The following is a 13,415-nucleotide window of genomic DNA, read 5'->3' as shown; positions in this document are numbered from 1 at the left end:
ATTTAATGTAGTGGTGTCTCTGTTGGTATTAAAGTATTACCTAGACAACCACGTGAGAGATGCTGGATTAAAACTCTGCTGAATGACAACGTAAAGATTACATTAGCACTTACTTTTAAGTAACATTCAAGGCTTCCAAGTGCAGAAGAATCACAATATAAAATAGGATTTAACATCAAGTGTGGTAACAAAGTTGTCAACCATGTTTTACTGGTGTTAGAGAGATTTCATAAAAATGAAACTGAATATTGTATTGAAATCGTAACTGTTTAATTCTAACCATACCCAAACAGAAGTGACAGAACTTCCACATCTGTGTGTTTGTATTTTTTAATATAGTTGCTGATGAATGTTATGACTTGAAATGATCTACAGTTTTGTTTTCTCTGCTTTTTATTTATAGGAGGAGTTTGGCTACAATGCAGATACGCAGAAACTTCTAGCTAAAAATGGAGAAACTCTACTCGGGGCTATTAACTTTTTTATTGCCAGTGTGAATACATTGGTGAATAAAACAATTGAGGATACATTATTGACTGTGAAACAGTATGAAAGTGCCAGGTAGCTATTCTATGTCCAGCTCTTTTCATTACAAACGAATCTTCAGGAAACAGACTTTGTATCAGCTTAGTCCTTGTATGTGAGTGACTAACCTGTCAGATAAAAACCTTATAACAACTCTCATATAATTAGGATTTACAGTTAACTGCCTCATTGCCCATACCTTCAAATGTCCTGTCAATGTTCTGTTTTACTTGTTAGCTCTATATCTAAGAGTAATTATAGATATTTTTTCCTGCCTGCTATATTAAGGTGGCTTTCGAAGCAGCATAACAGTGCAGGATTAATCCTTTTTTTAGCTGCAGTATAATAGGTGAAATAATTTCTTTGACTGACAAACATTTCATCTTGTGCTTCTGTTGATGCACAATACGTGCAATTCATACTTCAGTTTCTGTGCAAAAGTTGCAGGCTAGGTCGGAAGGGGGAAAATAAAAAAGAAATTTCTTAGTGAGTGAATCATATTTAGCAGTAGATAAGGGGTTTCCTGCCCTGGAGAAGGTTAATTTTGGATAAGGCTTAGTACTCTAAAGCCAGGTTCCCTTTTCCTGACAGTGTTTGGACTTGTGGTCCTTCCTGATGCTTGGTTCCATTTTGGCTTTCTTTCACTTAATAGTATGAAGTATGTTTCTTTTAATTTACCAAAGGATGTAGTTTATGCATATTTTTTGTGATTTTTTTTTTGTCAAAAATTGCAAACTGCTTGAGTTTCGAAGCTCTTCCTCCCCCGCTTTTTTTCATTTTTCTGTTCTAATGCTTTATTTATAAGCAAAATAGCAATATTGTTTAGATACTTAGGTAAGCTTTCAAAAGGTATGAAAGGCAGAATTAATCTAAATGTAAAGTACAGCTTTATTTTCACATTAAAGTATTAAAAAAAATGGTTCATGCATTTTCCTGCAATCCCCTTGAAAATTTATACAAAATACATTTGCTACGATTGTTCTTGCCAGTCATTTTCAATATATGGCTCTTCCAGCCTGAAATACCTTAATTACTTTTCCTTTCTGTTCACTGAAGACATAAAGTATTTTGCCATTTTAATATGGCAAATAAATTACAAAGGTTCTTCACTTACATTGCCAGTCTATCATTTTGCAATGTGAAAATGGGTCACATTTTTTTCTGTATGTCTTCTTCCCTGTCCCTAGCTGCACTTCAGCATTCATCTCTTCCCCTCTTCTATCAGTTCTGTATTGGTTTGTTTCCTTTTTGGAATTATCATAAATTATTTAAGTAAAACCTGAATCATAGTGGCATTGGAATCAGAAAGAGCCCTGTGACTATTATAACTCCTTTTACCTCTGAAAATGTTGTATTTTATTATGGAATGGTTATACCAACTGAAAAGTTGGGTTTTATAACCAGTTTCTAATCCTGATTTGCTTCCAGTTTTAGAAATGTCTGTTTGCAAGAAAGCATATTTGAAAAGCCAGAAATGGGTTGGTTTGTTCCATTAAAACTGGTATCTATCCCATGCTGATGTGCTAGGTTCCATTATTTGAAAGCTATCAAGAAGTATAGAAGGAAGAGTGAGGCTTTGGGCAGGGCTGCCCATGACCTTGGAGTGATTTCTGGCTGTTGTCTGCTTTACCTGGTCAAGTGCTAGGTGGCTGTGAACAAAGGAGCAGGTGTTGCATAAGAGGAGGAAGAAAAAAGATAGAGGTTGTTACTACATTTGTCTCATCCACTTGCAATAATGTTTTAAAATACAAAAATAGTCTATCTGGCAAGGATACAGTGTTTGATAGTGTTACATACATGTCTAGAAAGCAGAAGATTAATTTAGTGCTACAATCTTTGAACTACTAATGTTCCGTAAGTTTTTTTCCCACTTCTAAATGCTACATGCTGATGAATAGAAAGCTTAACTTCAATCAACTTTCTTGGGGAAAAAAAACACTTAACGTTTTTGAAGACAAAACTGAATATTCAAACTTGCTTCTGTATTAAAAAATACTTCTAAGACATTTTTCCATTAAAATGAGAAAGAAGGTATGACTGGCTCATCATGTAATAAAATGGTACAGTCCAATAGGGAAGGATATCAAGGAGGTTTAACTTTTTTTATAAATAGTGGTATATGAAGACTATTCAGTTCAGATTGATTGAATTAAGATGTTCAATTAAAACGTTTTCAGGTGTCTGCAGGCAAGAGCCTATACCGTAGCATCAGTTTTCTTTTTGCTAGCAGTATCCAGGATGGATACTTTGGAGAGAACAAGAGTATATTAGAAAATACTTTCCATCTGTCTTATCTAGAAGTGGGATATACACGTTTGGTGCAGAGTTAGCTTAAATACTTACCTGAGTGTTACTCTTAACCTTCTGTCATTCTCTTCCCTTATCTCCTTCAGTGCTGGTATTTATCCACAGAGTCTGACTTCCCTAGGAAAATAAATAGGCCCTCAGTAGAGTATAAATAACGTGTCATCTTTTTGCAGCCTGTTTATCCATAGAGCAGACAAGTTCTCGCAAAACACTGTGGGGGAACTACAAAGCTCTTCCAGTTAATGCATACAGATAAGCCTAGAGCATGCAGTAAAAGCCTTCGGAGTGAGTTTAGTAGCAGTGAGCTGTTGCTCAAACATCTGCTTCACAGGGATGGCCTGCTCTTGGTGCTTCTCTTGCTCTCAACACAAACTCTTCACTGAACTGATTCAACAGCAGAAGAATAACCTGAAAAAAAATTTACTAGCTTTATCTGGGTTAATAAGCTGAGATGTCCCAGGAAAGGCTCTGACCATTGAAGCCAGCACAAAACAGGGTTGGGAGCATGTGGCTGAGACAGGAACAGAAGAGGGAGGGTACTTGTTGAGGCAGCTTTATACAATGTATTTAAGGGTGGTTTTGCTTGATGAATAGGAGTGGGGGTGGAACTTGCCCGGGTTTATTTTTTCCGTATTTGACTGTTTTGTTCATCTTCTATTGTACTTGGCCCTGTATGTGAGGTCTGTTTTGAGACACTTTGCCTTTAGATTTTTTTTTCCTCCTCCGCTTTCTTCTCAGGATTGAATATGATGCCTATCGAACAGACCTAGAAGAGCTGAACCTTGGCCCTCGTGATGCAAACACTCTGCCAAAGATTGAGCAATCACAACAACTGTTTCAAATGCATAAAGAGAAATACGATAAAATGCGTAATGATGTATCTATCAAATTGAAGTTTTTGGAAGAAAATAAGGTAAGCTACAACTTCTGATGTTATGTTTAGGAGTTTTTGTCCTGTAAATTTCTGCTTTGCGAGAGATACTTTAGTTGTTAGATCTTAAAATATATCTTAATTTAAAAGTAGAGCAAGCAAACAAAATAAGCTGAATTTTCTGGGTTCTTGCTGTGTCAATGGAGGATACACTTTTAGAGCAGGCAACCTTAGAAGTCCCTAATCCAGCTGCTCCAGCTACAAATGGCAAACCATTAGGGCAGTAAGTTTCTCGTTGATATGGGAGGCTTCAAGTTTGGAAAAGCATTGTTTTTCCAGTTTATTGCATTTAATGGTTAAATGAGTCATAAAACTAGTGAATTAAGATTCAGGCTAAAACTTCCATGACAGTGTTGTCAAATGTAGGTTATACACAAAGAAAGAACTGTGAAGAGGCTTGAGCTTGAACTGAGAAACACAACTTTCTTAATTCTCAAAAGGGCTTTCAAACTGTTGGTTTGAATGTGTTCCCCCCCCCCCCCCCCCCCCGTACCATGTGTTTATTCCAACCATCAACTACTTAGAATAAAGATGGAAGAAACATGAACCATCAATGGATGAGAAGAAAAAAGTGGGGAAAATCAACAAACCTTTTGGTTTCCAAAACAGTACATGCTAAAAATGTAGCTCCTGAGCACTGTTACTTCACATAGGCATCTGCATTAGGACCAGGGGTCTGGAATCACATAGCCATTTAGCATGTTAAGAGTTGATGGACCAGATCATCAGATGATTAAAAACTGGTATTGCCATGACTTTCATTTGTTGTTCTTGCTGAACTTGTAGCCCATTAACTTTAAAATGGGAAAAAATCCATATTGAAATTAATTTTCTTGAACAAGCTAAAGTCTAATCTAAATGTTGATACTTATGCTTTTAAATTTGAAAATCATAGAATCAGGATCATTAAGGTTGGAGAAGACCTCTAGGATCATCAAGTCCAACCATCAGCCCAACACTACCATGTCTTCTGAACCATGTCCCAAAGTGCCGTGTGTACACATCTTTTAAATACTCCCAGGGATGGCGACTCCACCACCTCTCTTGGCAGCCTGTTCCAGTGCCTGACCACTCTTTCAGTAAAGAAATTTTTACTAATATCCAATCTAAATCTCCCCTGCTCATAAGAACTGTGTTTTACAACTATGCTAGGTATACTGAGGGTGTCTCCCCCCCTTCTTTTCATCTTCTAGTAAGCTGTTTGCTACTAATATAATGTACTTCTGTTGAAATTGTTTGATCCTTCCAGCTCATATCTGCACAGTAATTCTGATGCTTAAGTCCAAATTGGTTGAAAATAGCACTTACATTGCTTCCTCTTGGTTTGCATTAACTACATAGCAGACTGATTAAATTATGCTTATACAGGTCGGAAAGCTTCAGAGTGAAAGGATTTTATTTCCATCTTGTACAAAAAAGTTTCCATATTTTTTTAAAAAACCTAAATTAGATAATAATTTAGGGAACGCTAATGAAGCTGTCTTCCTAGTGACGGTCTCAGACAGAATTAGATCAAGCATCCTGTCAGACTGCCCTGTTAGCAGTCACAGCCTACAAATTTTGTTTCTGAAAGAGATTGTTTTTTCCTTCCTGCCTTTTCTTTTAGATTAATACAGAGGTGGCTTTCACATGCTTAAGCCTTTTTATCACTGGTGGACATTTCTCAGTTTTGACACTAGAGATGTCAAAATATTTACTGAAGGGTGTATGTAACTTTGTTCCCAAATAAGCTATAGAAAGGACTTCCTTTACAGTCAAATAATGGTTTAAATATAACTATCTACTGAGAGGTTTACTCGGGTAAGCTTTACTTTGGTGTTTTCTATTAATTGTGTAGGATTCTCCATAATAAATAATACGCAATCTTAATCCCAATCCTAAATTTTCATGTCAGGAGTACTTTTTTTTTTCCCAGCTTGCATCTGTCCCTAATATGTTTTGTTCTTCTCTTGCCCAGAATGCTTCCTGGGGTGTAGTGGGAGGCAGTGGTTATCTGAGAGTGTTGTTCTTACCAATCTGACACCTTTATTCCTTTTTCTGGTGTCAACCACTTTTTCTTTAATGTCAATAGAGGGGAACCCCTGTTAGACCTCATACTTGTCCTGCAGCTAGTATTAAGAAATTGGAATGCACATTTGATTTGCTAGACAATTATATAACCATTATAAACATTACTTCTAATTTTTAGCTGCATACAAAGTGTATGTGACTGCTCTTAAGTCAATTACTTTTTATGTTTTAAAAGGATTATTAACTCAGTAAGTATAGGAACTAGATTTAGATTTAATAGTCTCAGATGTTCTACTTTTCCAAAGGTACACGATAAAAATTGGTATGATCCGCCATAATTTAAATATCTATAAATACAGCCTAACATGAAGGAGAAGAAAGAAACGAGGAATAGTACAATGGGTACAGCTGTATGAGCGTGTCTGTAACACAGTTGCTTCAGCTGTGGGAGTAGTGCACTGTTTAGGAGATGGCTTAAACTGAAGATCATATATGATGTTGAACTCCCAAGTGGAAGGCTGATTTTGATGTTGTTAACATGTTACAGTAGTCCCAGGGAGGGAATTGTACTGGTTATACTGATACTATATCCTTAATAACAGGAGCATGCCATTTGGTGTCTATCCCCAGGATCGTGTTGATGCCCATTTAATAGAATGGGAGATGAAAAGAAAGGAATGTCAGATGAACAAAATACTGGTTTTACTCAGTCTCTCACAAAGGCCCTTCTCATAGTCTGTTTTAGAAAGTCTGTGTTGTTGCAGGCTTGTTGCGTACAAGGCAAATGAGGGTTAGTATTTGAGCAGCTATATCAAGGCATGTCCGTCCCAGACTCGTGATATACTAGAACATGCAAATCTCTCAACATCAACTTTAGCAATATGTATTGTCATGGTGCTGAATACAGATGTGAATTAATATTTGTTCTGACTCTAATTAGAGATGCCTTTTTAGGAAAGAGAATGGTGTGGTAGTCATATAATTTTTCTATTGTAGATTGTAAACCTTCCAGCTTCAAGTCTTGTTTATATTGATAGAGGATATAGTACAGTGTAGTCTCAAGCTTGGTTGTTATTATCGCTTCTGTGTTGAAAACAGAATTGTGTAATGAAATCTTGCCATAGCAAAGCAATTAAGCAATTTAGGGTTTAATTTTAGATTAGATAAATCAGTTCATGATTATCTCCCAATAAATATGCTTCTACAGTCTGATCAATATTAAACATTTAAAAAATATTAATAGTATATTTTTTGCCTGACAAATTAATGTCAAAACAGAATCCTAGATGTTCTTTTCTAAATGTATCTCCATTAGATTAATGCTGTTATGTTCCCAGTCAGAAGTTTTGTCCCATATTTGGTTAAGCATGACATGAGGAGGCTAGAGAAAACTGGGAGGTGATGCAGGCTGTCACATTGCTCACTGCAAAGGAGCTATAAAGCCAGTTTAACTGGCTGGTGGGCTCTGGTTGGTCTGTGTTGCTGCAAATGTCGCCGAAGAGCCATAATCTAGCTGGCCCTATGTTTAGGGGAAAAAAGGCATCACATGGTTGCAGTCTCTTTGTGCCTGTTCTCCTGGGTACGGATGTTAATATTTCTATCAAAAGTCCCCAAAGGTTCAGAGAACTGAATTACTGTAAAGCTGGGATTGCAAGTTTCTGTCTGTAAAACCAAGATATACAAGGTATTCTATTCACTTTCATTATAGCATTTGATCTTGAAGTTAGAACTGGGGTTTTTTTATGTTGCTGCAAAGTTGTATTGGTGCTATCCGCAGCTGGCAGAGTTCTGTAGAGGTTTGTGGCATTGGGTAATGACTATAAGAATAGCTGCAATCAAAATCTGTAGCTTACAAATGGTTAATATATTTTAAAGTAAGAATGGTGGCCTGTTCTTAGCTTAAAGATTTCTGCCACTGAAAACATTTTGAAAAGGCATGGTCCTTTTGAGAAAGGAAAAACCGTGTTCATGTATGCACTTGAGAAATGTCAAATCTTTCTGCGTAAAGAAAGAAGTTGAATGCACTTCTGTGAGTTGTAATTCAGGAGTTTGATGTTCAAATGCTTGCTTCTACAAATGAAAGCAATATGCAATCTAATGGAACCCAGATGACATATAACTGTTTAGACCAAATAATTTCAAATAAAGATAGCTAGGGGAGATGATTATGATAGTTGTGAGGAGGTATAACCTGACAGAAGGAGTAGAATGGCGGTAGTCTTTTTGGTCTCTGAGATGGCTGAAACAGTCTGAATTAAGAGAATCTAAAGAAATCTGTACTTACTGTGCCATGGAAAATATGGGGGGGGGGGGGGGGGGGAGCATCAAGATTTAAAAAGAAATGAAATGTTAAGAGCATCCATAGGAAGTATGAAAACTCAAATCCAACCTACAATATCTTCTGTATATGAAACTTAGGTCTTCTGTTTAGGGCATGCCCATTTTTTTATGCTTATCCACAAAGTTCAGTTTTGTTTTGAGACTTAAGTTTGCCAAGTCTATCATGGAGTGCTTACTCTGCTTGTAATTAGGAACAAATAGGTGTATGTAGTTAATTAACAAGGAATAATTATTTTAAATTGTGTTCAACCTTAAAACATGGTGGCTTTTTGACAGGCATGCTAGTGATACACTGGAACCTGCATTTTAGCAGCATACCATTAACATTCCTTTATTGAAAGGCAAATCTTCAAATGCTCGTTCACTGGAATAGGTGCTACAGCTTAGTGCTCAAGAGTTGGCCTTCAGCACTGTAGTCTGACAGTCACTTCAAGGCCTTGCTGAAAAAAATAAAAAGTGGTCCCTTCATCCTCTATCCCCCTTCCCCCACATCACCACCTCTGTTGTGCTTACAAAAGTGCTTTTGCAGCTGTGCAGAGAATCAGATTGGGAAACTGATGCAGGTTAAAGCAAATATGTTGTTGTCTGGTTGGTGTTAATCTAGATCTCTTCCCTGATCCAACTGGCTTCATAACTGCATGAGTGTTTTGCCAACAGAGGGCTAAGGTGAAACACAGTAGGAATCAATGGCTGGATACAGGAGTGGGCAAGGCTGAGATTCTTTCGTGGGAAAAATGGTTAGGTTTGAACTTGGCTGTAAGTGAATACTTGTCCAGTTCTTAGCTGTGTTTGCAGGTGTTTTTGCAGTGGACATCAGGCCGTTTGAGATGTTACAGCTTTTTTTCCTCTTAGCCAGCTGCTGCTTCATAGTAGAGGTTGTAGTAGAGCTTCTTTGTACAGTTTCAGACAGTTTAAGTGGTCGTCTTCTAGATACTCAATCTTAGAAGTTACCTGAATGAGGCTATGGATAAGGAGATCCCACCATCACTTCTGGGATTCACTTAGCAATCAGCATCTGAAGGAGGAGAGTAGAAATTATAACATCTTGAACCTCTATAACCAGTTTGATAATGATCACAAAATTTACCCCACAACGAGGTAGCTCTGGCTTGGGGATAGAACCTGATACAACGAGGTATCTCCAGTAGTTCAAAAAACCCCACCAAAACAAAACATATTTTTTCAGCCCGAATCATCTGCCTCTACATTATCAATTCCTGCCTCTCTGTGCATGTGCACACATACTTAAGCCTAGACCTGTCTGAATTTATAAAATTATCTGAAGACTTCAGGGCAGTTCACAAAACCTTTGTGTTAAAAGCTACCCTAACAGAGTACCAAATTTGGCCTCAAATTGATGAATTGGGGGGTAGATTAATTACACTTGTTTTATTTGAGTTCCTATAAACAGTATGAATAAAACTCTTGTCGCATTCTAATCATGTGCTGGACTTGTGCTATAGCTTGGACTGTGTGAAACCTTGCATGTCAATGATGAATTAATCTGCTCAAGAAAAAAAAACACTGTACTTGCTAATTTTTTGCTCTTGACTTTTAAAAGCAAACTTGATGACGTTGTGACATTTTCCACTTGCATGACAATATTTTTGGGATGAAAATACAAATTTTTATAGATATAAAAAAAATGTATTTATATACTTCTATTCCCACACAAACTGAAAAAGGCCATCTTTGGTGACTCCGAAAAACAGAACTGTAAGTTTGTTAAACAAGTGTAGTTAGCTGTATTCTACATCTCCTAAATATTAAAATGTTCGTACCTCATGAATTTGGTGAAGTCCTCTATTATAAATGAAAAAAAAACATTGTCCCAAGATATGAGGTACACTGCAGGCTACTTTCTAACCATACCCTTCTCTCTCATGGTTCTTTTTGGAGAGCCTTTTGATGGAAGAACCTACTATTTGACACTGTTAATGAGGCAAAAAGCCTATTACTTCACATGTATTGTTTAAATTAGCCTGAATTATTAGGGAAGAAAATACAGGAATACCAGTTTTCTAACTGTCAGAGCAACTTAGACCAGAATTTGGGTCACCACAGAGAGGATATTACTTAAGTAGGATACTACAGTCTATACAGTTGTCAGTTTGTGGGCAAAACTTAATTTGTGAAATTAGATTATTTAGTAAAAAAAATTGTTGTGTACACAAAAAAAGAAAATTCCATTTTTAGCGCTGAAATTTTGATACACCTGCGTGTATGTGTGCACACGCATGCATGCTCAGCCCTTTTTTCTCAAAATATTTTATTTTAAAAGCATATTATTACATTTCTGTGTAATAGTATAAATGTTACACTCTTCTAGTGTAATAATGTATCTAACACATGTTGTTTTTTTTAATTGGAGGTCTTCCTTAATTTAAGGCTATAAAGTATCCCTGTATTGAGATGCATGCATTTCAGAAAAGCATGTTAGCCAAGTAACCTGTTAAAACAGGCATGGCCAACTGGTAGGCATAGGCCAAACCTGGCCCAAGGACAGTTTTGCTTCCTAACATGACAGGAGTAGACTTTCCCTTGTGGGTTGTGCTGACAGATGGGGCAGTGATCCAAAATTCGAGTAGGAAAACCTAAATCTGTTGTCTACCTCTTGCACTCAGTCAGCCACCCTGTTCCTCTGTTTTCTTCTACTGGCTAAATGCTATTGGGTTCCAGGTCAGCCTTGCAGGCTGAAAACAGGCACAGGGCCACCACCTGAGGGATGTGGGCTCTGACACAAAAGTAGGGTTGTGCTGGGTTTGACAGTACGCTCAAGAACATGAAGGACAGTTTTTGGCTGCAGGAGAAACTGGACAGGTGCCTTTTCCAGCATACTACTGATCATCATTCACAACTTGAGGTTTACTGGTATGCTAGGATGAAAATGTAATGTTTGTTTAACTTTGGCTTCATCAGTGCTGTAGCTTGTCATCATAGACTAGACTGGAAGAGAAAAACAGTGATGCCTCCCAGCTGCCCTCATGCTCTTCTCCCCAAGTTTGAATTACTGCTGTGACCTGTGTGCTTCATGACTACAAATGTTATAGTCGAGATATTGACCAAGTGCTGTAAATAATCCTGCGTAACAGGAGATGGGCAAGAAATATTGCTGGGAAAAGAACATCAGTTTCATTTGACTTAAGTATATGGGAGCTGGAAAACAGCAGCTCTCGGCAAGGGGGGCAAATATATGAACTGTGTACTTAGATAATGCATTTGTCAGGTACTGTCTCAGGGGAATCTGTTTGGGCTGCAGGCAGGTATCTTAAACAGAGGCTTGGCATCTGATTTCCAGGAATCAAGTACTTGTAATCAAGCATTTGATATTTGATAACATTATGCTATCTAGAGAATTGCTTTTGGTCCATGCATCCTGAGTTGGTATCGACTGTTAGGCATACTTTATGAAAACACTAAATCACTTTAATGTTGAAGAATTTTGTATTTGCATTTTGTGTTTGTATTTTTAAACCTTTAATAAAAAAACCTGTTTGAAGTCTGACCCTCTCAAATTTTTTCTCAACCTATTTTTTATAACTGACCTGTGATGCTACTAACATCTGCCTCCCCCTCTTAACCTATCTCTGTCCTTGCCTGCAGGTTAAGGTACTGCACAATCAGCTCGTTCTGTTCCACAATGCCATTGCGGCATACTTTGCTGGGAATCAAAAGCAGCTTGAACAGACACTTAAACAGTTCCACATCAAATTGAAAACTCCTGGAGCAGATGCCCCATCCTGGCTTGAAGAACAGTAATCGGATCAGAGAAGAGGACCCAATGTTAATCTAAAATCTTTAAATCTGATAATAATTAAGGGTTGGGGTTGAAGGACTGTTGTAGTGATTCTTGCACAGACAGCTTTAATTTTTTTTTCCCCCTTTTCTAATACTGTAAAACTGAATTTGGAGGGAAGGTGGGTGACTTTAAGGTAACCAAACAATTTCTGTCATTTCAAATATAGAGCACTCGTTTTGTATGTGAAGGTTGGTGGTTATTTCTGTAACTGGGATGGGGGAGGGAGGGAGGGGAAAGAAAACTATTATAGATTTGCACTGACAAATGATGTTTGTGATTTCTGGTCATTTTGGTGGCTAGTCAAAATATTTCCAAATGGAGGTTTACATGATTTGTACCAACATCTGGTATTTTATAGATGACTATAGAAAACATCTTTAGTAACTTTCATATGACTTTTAAAAAGGAGAGGGTTAAAAGAATATTTTGCAGATTAATAATATAAGGCCTATATGTGATATCTGCATATAAGGCAGCCGTATCAGATAGCTCATTGACTAGTGGAATTGTAGCAAATGCCTTTTTAAAAGATGTACCTTTCCATCATAGGTTCAAAAAAAGGATAAACACTAAAGCAGGAATCACTGTCAGTCAGAGGCTTCTAAGCACATATTTTTGCTTTGCACCAAGTGGTTTGCTGAATGAGGCCAACCGTGCAATGTAATGCTAATTTTGTTTAAAATTTTACTTTCTCTATGAAACAAATACCGTACTAGCCTTAAATCACAGGTATGTGCCTTTTTATAAGATATTTTCCACCAGTGTACATAACCCAAGAACCTTTTCATGTAATGGTTTGTCAGTTCCCAACAAGGGAAAGGAGACTGTAAATGCTGTTCCGTTTTACGCTTAGAGCAAGTTAAAGCTTTAGTTAACCTTCATGGACAGATGTGATTTGGAGAGTGGAAATCAGGCCAGTATGGTTTTTTCTGTTAAATTGAAAAGCATACTTTGGTAATGGGAGTGACATGGAGGATACTTTTTAATTTCTCCATTAATCGTGTAGTCCTTAAATGTCAAATTCTATGTCAATTTTATCATAGACATTTTAAATTCACTATATCGAAGTCCTCATTTGCACGTTACATTGCTTTGTGTTCTATTAAGTAAAATGAAATACTTCAAATATGTTATTTACAACGGTGTGGATTGTATGATTTATGTACTGTATGTTCAAATGCCTTTCAGCTGACGTTCTTAAAGTTTTCAGTGCATAACACAACTGTAGTGTAACTGTAAATCAAACTTTTTAATCATTCCTCATTAAATTCTTGGCCTGACAGAGCCTTCTTCATGTTTTTGTTCTGTCAGGATCTTTGTAATAGTTCGTTTACGTTCCCCAGAATGTATATCCTACGTGAATTTTGTATTCATATTAAAGGTATTTGCAGTCAAACTTCCTTACCTTGTGATGGTTAAGAGTAGAACCTAGCTTCTGCAGTGAAAGCCTAGTCCTGCTTTTTCCGAGTCACCCCTGCCCAAGAATTTCTGGTAAAGCAGTAC

General features: G+C 37.1%; 1 protein-coding gene across 5 annotated transcripts in view; it reads left to right on the top strand.

Moving 5' to 3' along the window:
• The window catches only part of ARFIP1 (ADP ribosylation factor interacting protein 1), a 44,820-nt gene extending 31,614 nt beyond the window's left edge, over window positions 1-13,206 (top strand). For all 5 annotated transcript variants that reach the window (XM_064449868.1, XM_064449867.1, XM_064449866.1 and 2 more), the window contains 3 exons: window positions 404-561; window positions 3,571-3,745; window positions 11,717-13,206. In XM_064449868.1, the coding sequence (XP_064305938.1) occupies window positions 404-561; window positions 3,571-3,745; window positions 11,717-11,872 (489 nt within the window). In that variant the 3' untranslated portion in view covers window positions 11,873-13,206. The remainder of the gene's footprint in view (window positions 1-403; window positions 562-3,570; window positions 3,746-11,716) is intronic.
• The last annotated feature ends 209 nt before the right edge of the window (window positions 13,207-13,415 follow it).

The sequence above is a fragment of the Phalacrocorax carbo genome, chromosome 4 (genome assembly GCF_963921805.1).
Source record: "Phalacrocorax carbo chromosome 4, bPhaCar2.1, whole genome shotgun sequence".
Taxonomy (NCBI): domain Eukaryota; kingdom Metazoa; phylum Chordata; class Aves; order Suliformes; family Phalacrocoracidae; genus Phalacrocorax; species Phalacrocorax carbo.
This window is presented reverse-complemented; position numbering and strand designations above follow the sequence as displayed.